At 38.5% G+C, this 21481-nt stretch overlaps 1 protein-coding gene across 2 annotated transcripts in view; it reads left to right on the top strand.

Annotated features, from left to right (window-relative positions):
• The window catches only part of COMMD5 (COMM domain containing 5), a 503146-nt gene that overhangs the window by 84537 nt on the left and 397128 nt on the right, over positions 1-21481 (top strand). For both annotated transcript variants that reach the window (XM_044057574.1, XM_044057573.1), the window contains exon 2: positions 3514-3674. In XM_044057574.1, coding sequence (XP_043913509.1) covers positions 3514-3674 — 161 coding nt within the window. The remainder of the gene's footprint in view (positions 1-3513; positions 3675-21481) is intronic.

Genomic DNA, 21481 nt, shown 5'->3' with positions numbered 1-21481 from the left:
ATACGTTCTAATAAAATTTACAGTTCTAGAAGGGTTAAAGCATTAACATACACTGTAATGTTGCCTTTACTTTAAATAAACTGGCCACAGACTGTTGAAGATGCAGCAACTGGCCACAGACTGTTGAAGATGCAGCTTGCTGGTAGAGAACTGCTGTAGAGCTGCCTGCCTCAGTATTTGTGTTAGGTGAGAAGTGGAGGGCATGTTACTGGAAGAAGCCAAAACAACCAAAATATTTTAATAAAATGTTAACAGTTTGTATAAGCATATTTCAAACCCCCCCTGGTCATCATTTTTTGTTTTTTGGTTTGGAGCAATTCCTCGGGAGTCTAAGGGGTGCTCCTTGGAAAGATTATATTGAAAAAAAGGAATTACACTGGCAACTGAAATTGAATGCTGCTGTTTTACCTGGTTTTAATGAATATGTTATTTTTCTGCTTTGAGCAAGGTTTTTTTTTTTTTTTCAAGGTTCTAAATGTTTTTTTTTAGCTGTGATATAGATTCGGAATTGCCTAGACATAGTAAGGCCATGCTGAGTTTAATTCTCGTGGCTGACAGAGAAAGCAATTACTACAAAATGGAAATCTAAGTGTAAACCAACTGTACTACAAATTGTCAATATAGTAACAGAGATAAGAACAGGAAGTGGAATCTTTAGAAAAGATTAGGAGCAAATTATATAGGAAAAATGGGAATTGAGGAAAGATGCATGCGGAATAATGGTTTGGAGGAGGAATGAGGTTTAAGGGGTGGCAGGAATTAAATAAGCTATGTAATGTTCTGTAAAGACCGGAATAATGTTTTGGAGGAGGAATGAGGTTTAAGGGAAGGCAGGAATTAAATAAGCTATGTAATGTTCTGTACAGATTGTGATCTTTAATGTTTGCAGCTGAATGTATGTCAATATGGTTTATTTATATAAATGTAAGATTGTCATAATTGATTCAATAAAGATGTTTCTTGTTTAAAAAAAAAGTAGTGTGGTAGATGTTTAACTAAAAGGGTTACTGTTGTAGGGCAGGAACCTTCCTTCCATCACGTTTTCCGTATATGCTTACTGATAGCTGTGTACCAGATACAGGCTTTATTGCTTTCTGGTTTTGTTTATCTTGTAGAAAGTTAATCTATGTTGTGTAGTCTGTTTCTTTCTTTAGCCCGTTGGAAATAGTGTTTTGATAAATTTTGGCCATAATTAATGTTTTTTGCATAATATATATTTGTTTTGGTTTTTGGTTTCTGTTGACCCTTTTCAGTAATCCAAGAGCAGTTGTTGGCATACACTGTTTGCCATACTTTCTCCACCAAAGCAGAGCAAAGTAGGTTTATAACCTGCTTTCTCTCACCTTGGCTCCCTCTAATGGCCACTGCACAAGTTGCAGCTCTTCGTCCATTATTTATTTTTATTTATTTATTTATTTTACATTTGTTGACCGGGCTAGTCTAACTGGATACATGTCCATATTCAGTAGAGGCCCAGGGAGATAAGCTCCTAGATAGGACAATGAAATTGACACAATAACAACTAAGGAAACATGAAACAAACAAAATAAATCCTATTTACAGTACCTATTTCAGGTTATCACAGTAAAATTAACAGTACAGAATACAGGCATAACATAGTTTGCTAGTACAATCAAGTTATTCTAGAGATAGATAGTATAATGGTTAATAAGGAAGGACTTGCAGTTAATGAGTAGACAGAGTAGGAAGAGCAAAGTATTAAGAGACACAAACTAGTCGGGCTTAGTACAGGGGCATAACCAGTGTGTTTTGAGGAACACTTTCAATTTGTTTTTGAAGCAGGATAGTGAGGGAAGTGTGGAGAGTTCATTGGGGAGGAGATTCCAGGCTTTTCCAACAATATTAGAAAAAAGGGGGTTTCCAGCCTTGTTGTTTGGTTTAGTGGTATGTACTAGAAGTTTCTGAGAAGACCTTAAGGATTCCAGGTTTTTATAGGGAGTGATGAGTGTGGAAAGAATAGGAGTTTTGGAAGGTTTGTAAAGAGTGTTGTGGGCTATAGTTAGTTGATGGAATTTAATCAGATTTTGTAGTACAAGCCATCCCAGCTGCTTTAAATGAATGCAGTGATGGGTTCTAAATGGGTTGCCTGTTGCAAATGGCAATGTTATTGTAGGACATATCCAATTTGCTAAGATTATTTTTAGATAGGTTAGTAAAAATAGGTGAGGCATAAAATAGACAAGAGATTAGATGAGTGTGTGCTATTGTGGTTCTAGCTGAAGGTAGGAGGAAGGATTTTATCCTATAGAGAGAGCCTAGCTTTTTGTTGACTGGAGTGCGAGGGTCAGATCAAGTGTAGAGGCATTTTTAGTATTGTTAATATGGATATCAAAGTTGAGATTGCGGTCAGTGGTGACACCTAATAGTTTGGTGGTTGGTTCAGGAGATATAATAGTTTTATTGGTAGAGTTAACTGAGAAATCCGGGGGGGGGGGGACTTCTTTGTAGGAGAGAAAAGGAGGAGTTTAGTCTTTTTGGGGTTTAGGAGAAGCCATCTATGTGTGAACCATTGCTCAACTGTGTTAAATACTTGTTGGGTAAGAGAGAGAAGTTCAGAAGAGGAGGGGGCTGAGCATATCGGTGTAGAGTCATCCGCATAATGTATGCATATAGCTTGGGGGATGGCCAGGTGAAGGTCATTAATGAATATGGAAAAAAGTAGTGGTCCTAGGATGGACCTTTGAGGGACACCAAGGTTGATGGACAGGTGTGTAGAGAGAGACTTGTGCCATAGTACGGCCTGTTGTCTTTTATCAAGGTAGGACTGGAACCACTTTATAGAGGATGTATCTAGTGACAGGGATTTCAGTATTTTGATGAGAATTTGGTGATTTACCATGCCAAAAGCTTTAGACAGGTCAATAAATAGTGCTGAAGAGAGTTTGTTTAGATTGCGGGTATTAGGACAACTGAAGACAAGTATCCACGGACCTTCACCTTTTTATCTCCTATTCATATAATGAAATCCTGCAGCAGTGATTCTTTTAGTTGAACGTTTACTGTTACTGTGAGTATAACACAGCTGAACTTCTACAAACATTTAGGACCACAATTGCTTAAGCAATCATTTTACATTTCTTATGAACAGCTGCTTAAACAGATTTTTCAGTGCTGCTAATGTGAATTGTAGTTGCCTCAGACTTGTGATGTCCCCTGTCTGAGGAGAACATCTAATCTGAAAACTAGGCTTGTAGATGGAATGTGTGGCATCAGCAAAGCAGTTGATTTAAAATATTTCATTATGGCTTGGGTTACTTTCCTGATTGCATAGTGGAAGATTACAAATTGTGAGATGGATCATTCGGTGGTATTTTTTGGAAATTGCTAGAAAAGGTAGGTCCAAGGCCCTGTTACTGTACAGTCCACGTGAATGAAACCTCATTCTGCAAAAAGATAGCAGTTGGGAGATAAAATGGATAAACAAAAATGAACTATAAGGAAACTGTTTCATTAAATGTGATTTGCTTATTGTGCTGTTGCATCTATTTTTAGTTGTTGTCAGTGCATTGGAAGGACAAGACTGTCAAGAATCTGTCAAACATCTTTCAGAGAATGTCAGCCTTTCAGAGGAACAACTTAGTTACATCTTGTCTGGAATGTACACCCTTATCAGAGAGGCACTGCGACTTCCAATGTCTACCTTCAAGCCAGAGGTAAGCACTGCATAACTTGGTTGGGAACTGCAAGTTGAATTTTGTTATTCAGAATCTGAGGCAAAATCTGTGGCTGTAGCAGTGTATTTGGTTTTCTAACTATTGATGTGCATGTTTGTCGGTAGTACCTTGCCACTGACTCCAGACTGTTGATACATTTCCTTGACATTATAAATGCTAACTCTCTTGTACAATTGGTTAACCATCCTATTGGGGGCTCCAGTATATCTGATTTTGTATACACAAAAATATGACCATTTCTTGCACACCTCCATATATGTCAACTTCCCTTGTTAAAATTGACTTGTATCAGTGATTCCTTCTTTTAAAACCAATGCTGTTTCCCTTGCAGGTAACTGTGTGTAGGGATTTCTCAAAAAGCAAACCTTCAGTTACTTGATGACTTAAAAAAATTCATGTGTGATCCTCCTCCAACAGATCCCTTTGCTATAGCCACCCTCTCTGCCTCTAACTTCTACCACGTAAGTATTTGTACTAATAAGGCAGTCTAATTTGCACTAAATATAAGACATTTTAAAAACAAAACTTTTGGTGGAATATCCTTAAAAATAACTTGTATAACTAGAAAGAGAAATTCCTTGATGCTTATAAGAAGTCTCATTCTACTTAAGTTAAAAGTACACTTAAGAAGAAGAAGTAAAAGAGCTTAAGGAAAATACTAGGAAAATCAAAAATTGAATACAAACTCGAAATAGTCATTAAAACCAAAAGTAAACAGAAATGTTTCTTTTAACTATGTCAAGAAGTTATGAACTCCCAATGATCTTCAGAGCTAGTCCACAGTTGTACTGCCCTCCCTAATCTAAACAAAATGGCTAATATTGTGGTTAGCAAATTTTAGTGCAAGTTGTACTCCTCTGTTATCTGTATATCCATAGTCGCAGTGACAAAGCCACACCCTTTAATTACTGTAGTATAAGTCCTGTTAACCTCTCAAAAGCTAAGAGAATCTCATTGGGCTCAAATAACATATCTGGTTATGAGAATTATTGGTACTAAATATGGTCTGTCTTATCTAACTTCTACTTTAATCTTAGACTATCTACTGGTTACATTCCTGAAACATGTAAAATTGCCATTGTAATGCCATTGCACAAGGGTGGCCCAACATTAAACCATGTAACTTACAAACGCATTAATCTCCCTAGTCTAATACAGACCTTATTATCTCGGACATTATTAATTTGAATATTGAAAGTCTGTTAACCCTGGGCACTTGGCTGTGTCACATGAAGCTTGTGTCTCTCTAACTGAATTAATTTCTTTGAAAAATTTCACCAAAGTAGCATATCTGGACATTGCTAAGGCCTTGGACACTATTTCCTGTGCAGGTATTATTGACAGACTTGTAAATCAGAATATACATCTTCAGTGTTGTATGTTGGATAGCTAACTGTCTGACCAAACCAATGAGGTTAGTGTAGCAAGTGCTGGTTTACCACAGTGCTTAGTGTTGGATCCTCTCCTGTTTGGCATTGATTTCTCACACTTTCAGGCCAACCCTCTAGACTATAGTTATCTTACGTTTACAGACGACTGTAAATTGGGAGTTGTTCAACCTTTCAGTGACTCAGAATTGCACCATCATTGGCTTGACTATGTTAACAATTGTTGCTATGGTAGTGTTCTTAAATGTGAAAAAATGCAGTATAGTTAATTTGGGAAAATTAGACATTTTAGTAACCACAGAAGCTCGCGGAACACTAGTAACCACAGAAGCCAAACCAAGAAACGGATTACCGGTGTTGGTTTATGGTTCAATGGTGGATTATTTCTTGTTTTAACTGTTTTACTATTCCAAATAAATCTGTTTACAAAATTATCGGTGGAGGAAATATTCTTTCACTTTGGAGGAAATCCCTTTATTGTGCGGGAAAGCGGACTGTTATTGTATGTGAAAATTAGACATTTTCCCATACCATACCATATAGGTGGCACACCTCTCCAATCAGACGCTGTCCCTTAAAAGATCCTAACAGTCTTGTACATTGGAAATGCACATCGTTTAATTTATTGGTCCATCATCAACCCTTAAAGTGCCTCTACACTTGATCTGACCCTCGCACTCCAGGAAGATGTATCCTCTTATCAGTTCGGGACAGTTTGTCTGGTAGGGGGGATGTAAAACCACGCTGCTGCATTCCATTACAGGGTGCCTTCCAGATCCCATCCAAGCCTAAATAGGTCAGTACATCCCTGTTGAATGCTTCTTTGGTTTAATTACAGTTTGTCTGAGTTCTTTAACTATCCTCCACTCACCTGAGTTATCCTTACCAAATATGGCCTATCTGAACTTCCTATTTAACCAGCAGACAAGCTTAAAGAAGTTATATTCCTAATTCCTGGACAAATAACATCCCCCTTGAATGCTTGCCAAGATTACCATTGCTTCCTTTCCCCCTCCCCACTCTTGGGGGTGCTGTATATAGCTACTGTAGTAGCTACCTATCCTTGCAATACGGTCTTAACCCCCCCCCCCCCACATGTCTACCTTTCAAATCTTTTAGTTTCACTGCCAACATAAAAGGTAACTCCCCTCACCCACCAAGGTCACAGTGCCTCTCCTCCAGGCACCATTAAATTTGTTTCTACTGTAAATCCCTTCATACCCAATTTCCCATGCTTCTCCTGGGTTAACTGCATCTCTTGCAAAGTTGTAATTTTTGTCCCTTCTGTCTCTAAAGTTGCTGGAATCCTTTCCATTTTTCTTGGCATGTCAACCCATTGACATTCCAGCCCAAAATAACTGCACTTCCCATAAACTGTAGTTTATGCCATATTTTTCAATTCCCCTTTGGTGTGTTGCTAACTGTATTTTATTAGGTCTCCTTCCCATAACAGTGCTGTGTCTCTGCTGCTATTGGCTGATTCCAGTACAACTGGCATGTAATTAGAAAGTTCTGCTAAGCTACAAATAAATTCCAAATCAGCGCAAAACGTTAGTATAATATTAAACATATATACAGAATTTAAATTGTCTCCTCAAGGTGTGGGTATTAAAATAGGCCCCGCCAGTCCAGAATGTTTTTTTTTGTTTTTCTTTCGGCTTTTCCCGGTTAGGGGTCGCCACAGCGGAACTCCGGTCCACCAATAATTGGCAGTCTATTTTTATGGTGCCGAGGTGCCAGCCCTACGCCCAACCTTCAGTGAAGGCACGCCCCATTCACGCATGTCTTTCGAACGCCACTTGACCGCAGGGAGGACATGCAGACTCCACACAGAAGGCTCTCTAGCCGAGAATCGAATGGGAGAACCTCTTGCTGTGAGGCGACAATGCTACCACTGCGTCTTCTCCCACTAGTCCAGAATACTAGAGAAAATTTGCATTCATCACAGAATATTTTCATTCACCTGGAAGCTGAATTTGTCTCCTGTTCCACCAACCTGGCCCAAAATTTGTATCTTCCCAACTCTTCCCAGATGTTTACGTGATTCAACAGTCTTTCAAGGCTTGTGCCAAGCCATTTTTTGCTCAGTCCGTAGTATGTAAGATACCAGTCTGTTATTCCTCCGCAGGAATTCCTTTTGCTAATCATGGTCTCTAAACTCCTGTGACTCATTTATGCTCAGTTATGCTAGTGTGCAAGCCCTTTTCACAGGTCCCTGAAGAGAGAGAAAAATTCCCTGAACCTTGCAAAATCCTATTCTACGTGATGCTAGTTCTCTTTCCACACATGAATTATAGTGTCATTGTTACTGTACATTTGATTCTGTGCATTCCTTGGACAGGCAATTGGCAGTTTTTGACCTTTCCTTCAGAATTTAACTGCTTAAAGAGCAGAAAGAATTTCCATGCTCTAGTGTTAGTCACCTCCAACTCCTGGTTTTCTTATGTGCTCTCAACTTCATTATTAGATTGTGCTGACAAGGTAGTAATCTCACTTTCTGCTCCCTTATGGCATTCCAAGCCACTTCACTTTTTTTCCTTGCAATCTTCAGTTGTTTTAACTCCTCTCTGGAAGAAAAGTTTTACAAGTTGCTGGATATGAGTTTAACTATAACACCCTTTTATGTTTAGCCATCTTAATCAACAGCAGAAACATTGCCTTTTTTCTCATCTCTGTGGAATTGTCCTGGTGTATGAAGACCATATTGGAGCCAAACATCCATCTAGAGCTCATCTTCCATAAGAGAGATTATTCTTTCTTTTCTTTTTTTTTTGCTTGTAGGATTCAAACCACAGAATAATTTGACTATTGCAGTGGTTACCATGTATCCAAGTAGTTCGATGGGCGCTCTGAATCTCTGCTGGAATCCCTATCGATTCTAATAATTAAACCACAAAATTCTCTCCCCCTTTTGTCTTCAGGTATCCCACTTGGCCATATATATTTTCTTTTTGTCTCCACCCATCTTGTTGGTCCCAAAAAACTTCATCCAGTATGTTCAGTTTTGCTTCTGCTGCTTTCACGCTTAACTAAAGTTACTGGTTTTCCTGCATTGTGTCTTAGTGTTGGCATGGATGCTTAAGACTGATTCAGTTTCTTGATGTACAGTTTCCTCTCTGCTTGACTTCATATTTTCCCGTTGTGCTTCCACTGTAAAATCACTTAAATAGGGCACTTTTGAGCCCACTGATGGGAAGGTTAGATTTCTCTGTGGCGACTACCATAAGTCCTCATCAGAGCTGTTAATGAATGTAATGCCCCTTTTGTCATATTTGTCTAAATGCATCTCTCCACTTGAGACCTCAGAGGTTTCTAACTAAAAAGATAAGTGGCCTCAAGAATATTGGTTATCAAGATTCTGTGGTAGCCCTCTGTCTGTACTCAGTTTCTTAGGGACTCCTTTGTGGAAATTTGTAGTTTTCATTTTCAGTCATGAAAGGTTACAGACACCAACTTTCTTTTCCTTCACAGAACAAGTAACTTCTCAAATACCAGATTAAAGGCATTTATTTAATTATCAACAGATAAAGAAGGCATGGCATGATAGTCATATCCCAGTGTGTCCCTCATCTCTGAAACAAACATCCAGTACAAGTCAAGCAGAGTAGAATCCTTGTAACCTTCAAGATAAATCTGGATAACTGGAAGCATGGCCTCCAGGTTTTCCCTGGTTCATCTTGTATTGATCCCTTTGAGGCTGAAGGGATCTTCCAAGTACTGGTCAAGGGCTAGGCTTGTAATTGGCTGTAGACTGATTTTCTAGTACTTAGCCATGAACCTATGTCTATCTTTTGCATTTTCAGTGAGCCCCACAACATACTCCGAAGCTATATTGCACATATGAAAAAAGCTTCTTGTGATTTGCTTGTGTGTAGTTTGCACACCTTGTTAAAAATGTATTCATTATATCTACTTAGTTGTCAAAAAATGCATCTCTTTGAGTTGCTCTCTGCAAGGTGATGGCATATAGGATGAGTCTCAATTTTTTCTGCCTGTTATGCAGCTTTTCTCAAAAGTCTCAAGCTATAAATACCTCCTTTGGCCTGCTTTGTGAATGTGTCAGACCTGAGAGCATATGGTTTAATAATTCCCAGTTCTTTCTAGCCATACACCTGTCACACCTCCTCTGAAAGTGTTGCAAAGTCCCTGTATTTGAACTGCTATTTTTTTTTTTTGTGTACATCTGCAGCAGATCTCAAATCAGGACCACAACAGGCATTGCCTTTTTTGTTTGTCATTAGATGATGGCAGTGATTAAAAATGTTACTACTACTGCCTCAAGCCAACAACTCGCCGACATTGAAAGGGGCCATAGCATAAAGAACATTTGGACTGCATGTCCAAGGAATCCAATCAGAAATATAAGTAGTGGAAAGTAAATGGCCTTTAGCTTAGATCTTGCCCATAATACTGTTTTTAAAAAGTTCACATGCACTACTGTATCCTTTGCTCCATCACCTGTGGATTTTCCTTCCCCTGCCCCCAAACACCTTTATTGAATCATCACTTGTGACATAGGCAAATCTGCATCCATATAAAAGTAATACAAGTATATTAACATAAACATTATATTTCACATATGTTGAAATATATCGTATAATCTAAGCAATATTACATAAATTATTCAATTCCTGCATTTTTTTAAATGAAGAAATATCTTTATTAAACCATCACTTACTATATAGGTAATCATACAATTCTATAAATGAAAACAAACCACACCGACACAATCCTAGCTACAAGCATTTTACATCTCAAACCATAATGACACTCCTAGTTAGAAACATTATACATCAGTTTTCTACCCAGTTAGAAACATTATACATCAGTTATCTACCCAGTCTTTCTCATTCAAACACATATCTCATTTAAGTCCTGCCACCTTTTAGCCCTCATTCCTCCCTTGTATGTATTTTTCCCACAATTCCCATTTTTACCTATGTAGTTTGCTCCTACCCTTTTTCGAAAGATCTCAGTTCCAGTTGTTTTTTGTCTGTTGTTATATTCATTACTTCCAGTATAGTTGGTTTAGAGCCTTTTTGGCAGCCACCATTATTAGACACAGCAAGGCCTTACCATGTCTAAGCAATTCTGATTCTCTATCATAGCTCAGAAAAATCATCTCCTTGTTTTGAAAAAAAAAGAAAAATCATCTCCCTTTTCAGACCAATCTACCCACCCAGCATCTCTGAAAAATGTTCCCAATTACCTCTTTCTTCACTTTCACACCTCCAACATTTGTCTGCCTGAGGAAATATTCTCTGGAGACTGTGGGGTATAAAAATATCTATGTAAACCTTTCCAGGCAAAAATCCTAAATCTTCCAGATTTTGTTGCATATTGGGTTTATAGGTTCATAGGTGTGTACTGAGCTAATGGCCCTGGAGCCTTTACAAGCCTAGCCCATAAGATTACTGTGGCATCGTGCCACCTGACCTTAGTTTCCAGTGCCTTTGTCGACTAGAGCCACTGGAGTGATCCCCGGGTTCTATTTCCCATCAGCTCATCAAGATTCCTCTTTTAGAGGGCCAGTGAGGTGCTCTGCTTGACATGTATGGGAAGTCTATTCCATGGCATGGGTAGTCTCTGGGTTATGAACCTGTCCCTCCAGCATGTTCTGTTGATTGTGGTAATGAGGTTGAGGTCTCTGGAGCATGTGGTGCAGAGGGATTGGGATTTCTTTAGATGTAGCATTTCAGAGCTGGGTCAGACTTGGCTTTGTAAGTCAAGCAGAGATCGCCTCTAAGTAGGCGATATGAGACAGAGAATAGTTGGAATTTTTTGAGCCTGCCCATATAGGGCAAGTGTTTAAGGCCTAGGATCCTCTTTGTGAGGTACTTTTGCAGCCTTTCCAGTTGTTGTAGGTGTCTAGTGAGGTACATGCCAAATGGGGCATTGTACTCTTATGATTGGCCTAATGAGAGAAGAGTAGAGGGAGACCGTGACCTCTTTGTTCCTGGATGCAAAACCCTACATAGAAGGGACTTTCTGACCACAGTGGCAATGTGGTGGTCAAAAGAGAGTTTGCTGTCAACCTGTGTTCCCATATCTCTTATAACGCCTTCTGTGTTCAGTGGAGTACCATCGGTGTGGTAATTCATGGGAACTGGGTTTTCCCCAAGGGGGATGATGACACATTTTTTGGCATTGAGCTTAAGGCCATGGTTCTGACACCAGTCGCTGGTCTCAGTGAGGCCTTTCTGTAGGATGTCAGCATCATTTGGGGAGTTAATAATAGCTCCCAAGTTGCAATAGTTTCCAAACTTTGTCAGCCAGAGTCCCTTTGTGTTGGTCTGGACTTTAGAGAAGTAGATACCAAACAGGAGAGGACCCAGGACTGAACCCTGTGTGACTCCACTCGTGACTGGTCGGTAGTCTGACTATGAGTCAGTTACTTTCATACTGTGGGTTCTGTCTGTGAGCCAGTTTGCAACTCACCTAGTGATATAGGGGTTGATGCCTAGCTTAGTGAGTTTTTCTATGATTCCTGAGTGGGGAATGGTATCAGAGGCCTTGGCCAGATCAAGGTAAACTATGTATGGACCACCTTGCCTTCATCCACAGCTCTGGTGACTGACTCAGAGAAGTTGACCGAGGTTGATCAGTCATGTGATCTGCCCTTCACAAAACCAAACTGTGTGGGTCCAGCGTTTGGAGATTCCCAATATACTTGTTTATTAGGTCCATAATGATGCGTTCCATAACTTTGCATATCAGACTCGGCAGTCTAATGGGGCAGTAGTTCCCAGGGTCTGTAGTCACTCCTGTTTTGTGGAGAGGGATGACTGTAGCAGTGTACTATTCAGTAAAGACAAAATCTGAGGTGAGGCTGTGATTGAACAGGGAACACAGGTGAGGTGCCAGTTCACTCTGTAGTATAGAACACAGCCAGAGATATTGTCAGGTCCCATAGAAGCTGTATTCTTGGCCTTGGACAGTGCTGTTTTAACCTGTGCAGCAGTAATACTAGGTGCCTGGCAATCTACTGGTATTGTGATTGGTCCTTTGGGGGGGTTAAAGTTGGCACTGAGTCTGTCAGCCAGTATATTGGCAATATCTGTTGGCTCGGTGTAGGAGGTGCACAGTTAGCCAGCAGTTGTAGTGATTCAAAGTATAAGGCACATAGCACCAAATAAGGTACTAAGTAAAGAACTTTATTGGACAGACCGGTTTCGGCAAAAAGATGCCTTCAGTGTGGAATAAATGGACATACAGAATCAATCATGACATACGTATTTATATATACCCCCAACCAATAAAATCCATAGTATATTCCTGCAAGCCATTAAATAAACATGAGCTGACAGTTAATCTGTAATATAATGGAAATGTGTGTTAAACAGTGAATGAGCTGAAAAACCTTATGATGACCATATAATAAACCAAATAAAAACAATAAGTATGTGCTTGTTTGTAATGCTAGACTAAAGGAAAAACACAACTACACAATATGTATAAATTTACTTAATCATGTAGTACAACAAATGTGTAAAAATAATCAAGGCAAAAGAAAACATGAAAAAAGAAAATTATATAATAAATTGATATACATATAAAGTCATATATCAAAGAAAACTGAGATACCAGATTGTATAAAGATACAAATATCTAAAAATAAAATAATGTGGTGATAATAGTAACTATGTACATAAACCATGTTGAAATGAATACCTTATTAATAAATGAGAATATATCATTCTTCATAAAAAATGTGGTTATAAATGGTCATTCAGTCCCGGTGGGAATAACGCACCCAAAGTAGTAATCCAGTATTTCTCCTTATGATTGAGTGTACTGTGCCATCCTTGGGGGTTGCTTCTATCACCAGTAATTCTGTCGATGACCATGAATGAAAATTGGGCTAGCTGGTGTTTCACTACATGACGATAAAGGGCATTAATTTCTTTCTTGTTCTTGATATCACTTCTATGCTCATTAATATGGGTTCTAAGTGATCTGGAAGTCTGGCCCACATAAAAGGCCAAGCACTTGCAAGTTGCCAAATAAACCACCCAGTCGCTATTGCAATTACCAAAAATTTTGCAATCAAATACTCTGCTGGTATTTCGACTAGAAAACTGTTTAGATTTACTAACCTGTTTGCAGGAGCCACAATGACCACAGGGGAATGTACCCAATAATTCATCCCCAGAAATGGTTAACTGTTTGTATATGGCTCCCCCACTTCCGATGTGTTTAAAATGAGAAAGCATGGAACCCAAGGTTTTTCCTCTTCTGTATGTAAACCGACATTCTGGCCCCAAAATTGTTCTTAAATGATCATTGGCCAAAAGGATATTCCAATGTCTGTTAATAGTACCCCTGATGGCATTATAATTCCTACCATAGGAGGTGACATACCTAATGGTAGCATGAGAAGAGTCCACAGACTGTCTTATATTGTAATAGGGTATCCCTCTCCATTTCAGCGGACCAAGCCCATGCCCTAGTAATATCCTGGTGTCCATATCCCCTGTTAGCAAATCTGTGATATAGATCCAAACTGGCTCTATCATAGTCCGGTTGTGTGGAACTGAGGCGTTTCATACTCATGAATTGTGACTTAGGTATATTTCTGATGGTGTGGTGTGGATGCATGCTAGAAGCATGCAATAAAGTGTTGTATTGAGGGTATTTGCGATATGCCCTTGTATTCAAGGTATGATCTCTGTTTCTAGATACCGTAACATCCAAAAAATTAATGGTTTCTAAATTATAAGTTACTGTGAATTCAATAGCCCAGATGTCATTTAAATAATCTACAAATTCCTGCAAATACCCGGCATCCACACGCCACACCATCCAACAGTCATCTAAGTATCTACGCCATATATCTATTTCAACAAGATAGATATTATGTGATGGATCATAAATCATGCATTCCTCAAAGAATGCCATAAACAAATCGGCATATATGGGAGCAAAAGATGCTTCCATAGCCGTACACCGGAGCTGCCAGTAGCATTGTCCTTGGAAATAGAAGACATTTTTGTTTAATACATGTTCTGTCATGCAGATAAGCAAAGTATTAAATCCTGGGGAATACAGGGCTGCTCGGTCCAACCAATACTGTAACGCTTGTAATCCAGCCCAGTGCGGAATACTAGTATATAAAGCTTTCACATCTAAAGAACACATCATCCACCCAGGCTCCAATTGTGTATCTTGGATAATCTTTAAGAATTGTGTAGTATCTTGCAATCTTACCCTGACAAAACACAAGAGTGGTTTGAGATATTGGGTAAGGAATGCAGATAATGGTTCAGTTAAAGATCCTATACCTGAAACTATTGGCCTGCCGGGAGGACTGGTGAGAGATTTATGAATTTTTGGTAATAGATATAAAATTTGTTTCCGAGGGTCCTTAACAGTAAGATGCAAAACACAATTATTACTGATAATGCCTTCTACCTGAGCTAAATTCAAAAAGGAATCAATTTCCTTCTTAAAATGAGGGGTTGGATCGATGGCCATGTTCATATAGCATCCTGTGTCAGACAATTGAAATCTACCCTCATTAAGGTAGTGACTCATATTCATGATTACCACCGCTCCACCCTTGTCTGCAGGAATGATCTCGATGTCACGATTGTTACGTAGCTGTTGAAGGGCCATGATTTCCTGAGGTGAAAGATTATGTCCCAACATGGTGTATTCCTTTGGTTGAAAATTTAAATCCCTAAGAACAGATTGCATGATGATGGAGACATGTTTATTCATGGGTGGCTGAAAATCAGATTTGTTAAATCTGAATTCATCAGATCTCTGAGATTCCCTATCAGCAAAAACCAGTTTCAAATTCAAATTACGACAAAAACTCATAACATCTGTAACAATGTGATATTCATTAGAAAAAACCCAGGTACGAACCCAAGTCCTTTATTCAAAAGTTGTTGGTCAAAAGACAATGTTACATCAGACAAGTTTAAAACATTCTGATAATCATTTTTAGCTATCTTAGAAAATTCTAAATCAGTTCCTCCAGGGTGTTGGATATGGTGGCTGTTTTTGTGTTTGCGTCCACCTCGACGCCTGGGGCCATTTCTAAAGGGATAGTCCTATTAGATTTCTTCCTATGTGGTGATTCCTTATTTCCAGTACTATCATTATCCGTAAAAGAGGAATCCTCCCCTGATGTGGTAGTGTTGGACCTTTCTCTATTTTTCAGAATAGAACGTGGTCTTTTTTTAGTTCGAGCAAGTGTGAAACCCAGACTGACATCTACAAATCTGACTGTCCTATGGGACTCAAAAGGACGTCCCCTCTGATAGTCCGAATAATCCCTGTGAAATTTTTTGATCTTCCTTTCCTTAGTTATTTTTTCATGGTTTGTCAGTTCCTTAGACAGCTTGTTGAGACAATCCTGAAATGTAGGAAGGGACTCAAATTTTTTGCAATCCAAACATAATGTCCTAACCTCCTCAATGTTGATGTCCACCATTCTCTCATAATATTGTTGTAATACATTTACGAATAACATGGATCCAGTCTGCAAGGCTTCCTTCCAATCATTGCTAAGCCTGTCATCTGGTCTACCGACCAATGGTTGCAACCAAATTCTAAGGCCCCTAGGGGCAATATTTTTATTTGAATAGGCACGAAATAGTTTTAAGTGCCATATATTGGATCTAAGATTTTTAAGACCCTTGGTAAGGGAATGAAAGGCCAAGTCACAGTCAGGAGATATTTGTTTACCTGAGCCATTGAGATTACTGCCTGGTGAGGTATTGATTCCAAAAACACCAATATCCTCCCGATTGGCACATAATCCTGAAAATATATTTTCAAGATCCATGCTATGAATGTATGGTGGATGTAAAAAAAATGAAACTGACAAGGCAACAAACCAAGTAAACAACCACAGTTAAGGTATCAATGAATGTATAAATACTTGACCACAGAATGTGTGGATGTCAGTCAGAGAATCACAAAAAGTTCAATGTGAACTTGTAAAAGTCTAATCATAAAAATGAATATATATAGAGAAAGAATTCAACACAGCAATATCCTGTTCCCTGGTTTCTCCAAACACGAGGCTAAAAAAATGTATTAGGGCTGACCTATATGAATACTACCAATAGATGTACCTAAAAAAGAAGAACCTCGTGTTCAGAATACCATATAAATATCCAAAAGAATATATAGCACCTAAACAGGACCAAACACTAAAGGAGTAGAAACCTCATAAAAATAACACGCTATATCAATGCTGCTGCTGTGTATTGACCCTAATGCAACTTATGCTGCAAAAAAATGGAGACACCTGTAAAACAAAAAAAGGGGTGGTGCCAAACCCCAGTATAAATCCTAAGTGGATACACCAATACAACTATACCCAACTTACAAAAGTGGTAAGACCTATAATGACTGGCATGGCATTCTATTATAAATGATTCCTTCAACCAACAATGCTACAGAAGTAAACCTAATGAAATATAGCAATACCAGCAACTGCTGGCCATATATTGCTAATCAGACAACAGTGTATGATTTTATATATAAATTACAAAGCAAGTCTTCACTAGGTCTGAAAAATAATCCCCAGGGGACACAATATCCAAGATGTTAACAACCTAATATTCTAAATATATGGCTTCCATACAAATAATCGTTCAATACACATGATGTCATTAGTAACATATGCCTGAAATTGTTTGACCCAAAAATAATATGCTTCAGGATTGTATACAATACCAAAAATAGCCTAGTCCTTAAGGCATAAAATATAGCCGTGATGAGTATAAAAATATGTATTGAAAATGGCAAACAAGCATTAACCTTTCAAAAGATTTAAGAAAATTACAGTCCACCAAAATGTTGAACAGTATGACAAAGCGTATATGAGTGAAGTCCAAAGAACATATTAAGAAATTAAAAAACAAATACAACTGTTATCGAAATGAAGGACCACTGTTGGTCTAAGTATGCCCGTAAGAAAAAAAGGCTATGTAGTGACTTCAAAGTTGGACCCCATTTACATAACACCATAGTCTGAATATAATAAAACAAAAAACAATAATGTTCTGTTGCCTGTCAGTAGTGTTGGAATGCTAATGTCGCCTTGTACATCCACCCGATGGTTTCCAAACAGTAAGTTGTACCCTTCTTGAATCCAGAAAGCTAACTACGAATATATGGCTTCCACATGTACTTGTCCAATAGTCACCAATAATAAACCCAAATTTTTCACTGTTCATTCAATAGTTGGATAATACAGAATTGTGTGATCAGAGTCCTTGAAATCTTTACACTTGTACGGCTTCCATATGTGATGCGTAAGTTAGTAGGCCCAAACCCAAGGAAACGCCACGTAGACTGTGAAAACCCAATTCCAGAAATTGTAACCAGTTACCAAAATGTGACAACCGTCACAAATAGTATGTCCATTAGTCCAAAGAATAAATTTCCCAAACGATAATGCAAAATGTAAAGAACAAATAATGAAAAAAATCAGGAGAAAATTCCCCTTTATCCGATAATGACAACTTCGAAGCACATCCTACAGCATAGCCCAGTGACTGCAACCAAACATAATGCTGTGCACATAGGTTCCGCGCGGCCAGAAAATACCATAAGAGAAACACAGTTAGCCAGCAGTTGTAGTGATTCAAAGTATAAGACACATAGCACCAAATGAGGTACTAAATAAAGAACTTTATTGGACAAACCGGTTTCGGCAAAAAGATGCCTTCTTCAGTGTGGAATAAATGGACATACAGAATCAATCATGACATACATATTTATGTATACCTCCAACGACCTAGTGAAGGCTTGCTTTGTAATTTGTATATAAAATCATACACTGTTGTCTGATTAGCAATATATGGCTGGTATTGCTATATTTCATTAGGTTTACTTCTGTAGCATTGTCTGTTGAAGGAATCATTTATAACAGAATGCCATGCCAGTCATTATAGGTCTTACCACTTTTGTAAGTTGGGTATAGTTGTATTGGTGTATCCACTTAGGATTTATACTGGGGTTTGGCACCACCCCTTTTTTTGTTTTACGGGTGTCTCCATTTTTTTTGCAGCATAGGTTGCATTAGGGTCAATACACAGCAGCAGCATTGATATAGAGTGCTCTTTTTATGAGGTTTCCACTCCTTTAGTGTTTGGTCCTGTTTAGGTGCTATATATTCTTTTGGATATTTATATGGTATTCTGAACACGAGGTTCTTCTTTTTTAGGTACATCTATTGGTAGTATTCATATAGGTCAGCCCTATTACATTTTTTTAGTCTCGTGTTTGGAGAAACCAGGGAACAGGATATTGCTGTGTTGAATTCTTTCTCTATATATCTTCATTTTTATGATTAGACTTTTACAAATTCACATTGAACTTTTTGTGATTCTCTGACTGACATCCACACATTCTGTGGTCAAGTATTTATACATTCATTGATACCTTACTGTGGTTGTTTTCTTGGTTTGTTGCCTTGTCAGTTTCAATTTTTTTGAAATCCACCATACATTCATAGCATGGATCTTGAAAATATACATTCAGGATTATGTGCCGATCGGGAGGATATTGGTGTTTTTGGAATCAATACCTCACTAGGCAGTAATCTCAATGGCTCAGGTAAACAAATATCTCCTGACTGTGATTTGGCCTTTCATTCCCTTACCAAGGGTCTTAAAAATCTTAGATCCAATATATGGCACTTAAGACTATTTTGTGCCTATTCAAATAAAAATATTGCCCCTAGGGGCCTTAGAATTCGGTTGCAACCACTGGTCGGTAGACCAGATGACAGGCTTAGCAATGATTGGAAGGAAGCCTTGCAGACTGGATCCATGTTATTCGTGAATGTATTACAACAATATTACGAGAGAATGGTGGACATCAACATTGAGGAGGTTAGGACATTATGTTTGGATTGCAAAAAATTTGAGTCCCTTCCTACATTTCAGGATTGTCTTAACAAGCTGTCTAAGGAACTGACAAACCATGAAAAAATAACTAAGGAAAGGAAGATCAAAAAATTTCACAGGGATTATTCGGACTATCAGAGGGGATGTCCTTTTGAGTCCCATAGGGCAGTCAAATTTGTGGATGTCAGTCTGGGTTTCACACCTACTCGAACTAAAAAAAGACCACGTTCTATTTTGAAAAATAGAGAAAGGTCAAACAGTAGCACATTCCTCTTACGGATAATGATAGTACTGGAAATAAGGAATCACCACATAGGAAGAAATCTAATAGGACTATCCCTTTAGAAATGGCCCCAGGCGTCGAGGTGGACGCAAACACAAAAACAGTCACCATATCCAACTCCCTGGAGGGACTGATTCAGAATTTTCTAACATAGCTAAAAATGATTATCAGAATGTTTTAAACTTGTCTGATGTAACATTGTCTTTTGACCAACAACAACTTTTGAATAAAGGACTTGGTTTCGTACCTGGGTTTTTTTCTAATGAATATCACATTGTTACAGATGTTATGAGTTTGTCGTAATTTGAATTTGAAACTGTTTTTTGCTGATGGGGAATCTCCGAGATCTGATGAATTCAGATTTAACAAATCTGATTTTCAGCCACCCATGAATAAACATGTCTCCATCTTCATGCAATCTGTTCTTAGGGATTTAAATTTTCAACCAAAGGAATACACCATGTTGGGACATAATCTTTCACCTCAGGAAATCATGGCCCTTCAACAGCTACGTAACAATCGTGACATCGCGATCATTCCTGCAGACAAGGGTGGAGCGGTGGTAATCATGAATATGAGTCACTACCTTAATGAGGGTAGATCTCAATTGTCTGACACAGGATGCTATACGAACATGGCCATTGATCCAACCCCTCATTTTAAGAAGGAAATTGATTCCTTTTTGAATTTAGCTCAGGAAGAAGGCATTATCAGTAAGAATTGTGTTTTGCATCTTACTGTTAAGGACCCTCGGAACCAAATTTTATATCTATTACCAAAAATTCATAAATCTCTCACCAGTCCTCCCGGCAGGCCAATAGTTTCAGGTATAGGATCTTGAACTATCTGCATTCCTTACCCAATATCTGAAACCACTCTTGTGTTTTGTCAGGGCAAGATTGCAAGATACTACACAATTCTTAAAGATTATCCAAGATGCACAGCCTGGGTGGATGATGTCTTCTTTAGATGTGAAAGCTTTATATACTAGTATTCCACACTGGGCTGGATTACAAGCCTTACAGTATTGGTTGGACCGAGCAGCCCTGTATTCCCCTGGATTTAATACTTTGCTTATCTGCATGACAGAACATGTATTAAACAAAAATGTCTTCTGTTTCCAAGGACAATGTTACTGGCAGCTCCGGGGTACGGCTATGGGAGCATCTTTTGCTCCCATATATGCCGATTTGTTTATGGCATTCTTTGAGGAATGCATGATTTATGATCCATCACATTCACATATCTATCTTGAAATAGATATATGGCGTAGATACTTAGATGACAGTTGGATGGTGTGGCGTGTGGATGTCGGGTATTTGCAGGAATTTGTAGATTATTTAAATGACAACATCTGGGGTATTGAATTCACAGTAACTTATAATTTAGAAACCATTAATTTTTTGGATGTTACGGTATCTAGAAACAGAGATCATACCTTGAATACAAGGGCATATCGCAAATACCCTCAATACAACACTTTATTGTATGCTTCTAGCATGCATCCACGCCACACCATCAGAAATATACCTAAATCGCAATTCATGCGTATGAAACGCCTCAGTTCCACACAACCGGACTATGATAGAGCCAGTTTGGATCTATATCACAGGTTTGCTAACGGGATATGGACACCAGGATATTACTAGGGCATGGGTTTGGTCCACTGAAATGGATAGGGATACCCTATTACAATATAAGACACAGTCTATGGACTCTTCTCATGCTACCATTAGGTTTGTCACCTCCTATGGTAGGAATTACAATGCCATCAAGGGTACTATTAACAGACATTGGAATATCCTTTTGGCCAATGATCATTTAAGAACAATTTTGGGGCAAGAATGTTGGTTTACATACAGAAGAGGAAAAACCTTGGGTTCCATGTTTTCTCATTTTAAACACTTCGGAAGTGGGGGAGCCATATATAAACAGCTAACCATTTCTGGGGATGAATTATTGGGTACATTCCCCTGTGTTCATTGTGGCTCCTGCAAACAGGTTAGTAAATCTAAACAGTTTTCTAGTCGAAATACCAGCAGAGTATTTGATTGCAAAATTTTTGGTAATTGGAATAGCGATTGGGTGGTTTATTTGGCAACTTGCCAGTGCTTGGCCTTTTATGTGGGCCAGACTTCCAGATCACTTAGAACCCGTATTAATGAGCATAGAAGTGATATCAAGAACAAGAAAGAAACTAATGCCCTTTATCGTCATGTAGTGAAACACCAGCTAGCCCAA

The sequence above is a fragment of the Protopterus annectens genome, chromosome 15.part0 (assembly GCF_019279795.1).
Source record: "Protopterus annectens isolate FY-2018-M chromosome 15.part0, PAN1.0, whole genome shotgun sequence".
Taxonomy (NCBI): Eukaryota; Metazoa; Chordata; order Ceratodontiformes; family Protopteridae; genus Protopterus; species Protopterus annectens.
This window is presented reverse-complemented; position numbering and strand designations above follow the sequence as displayed.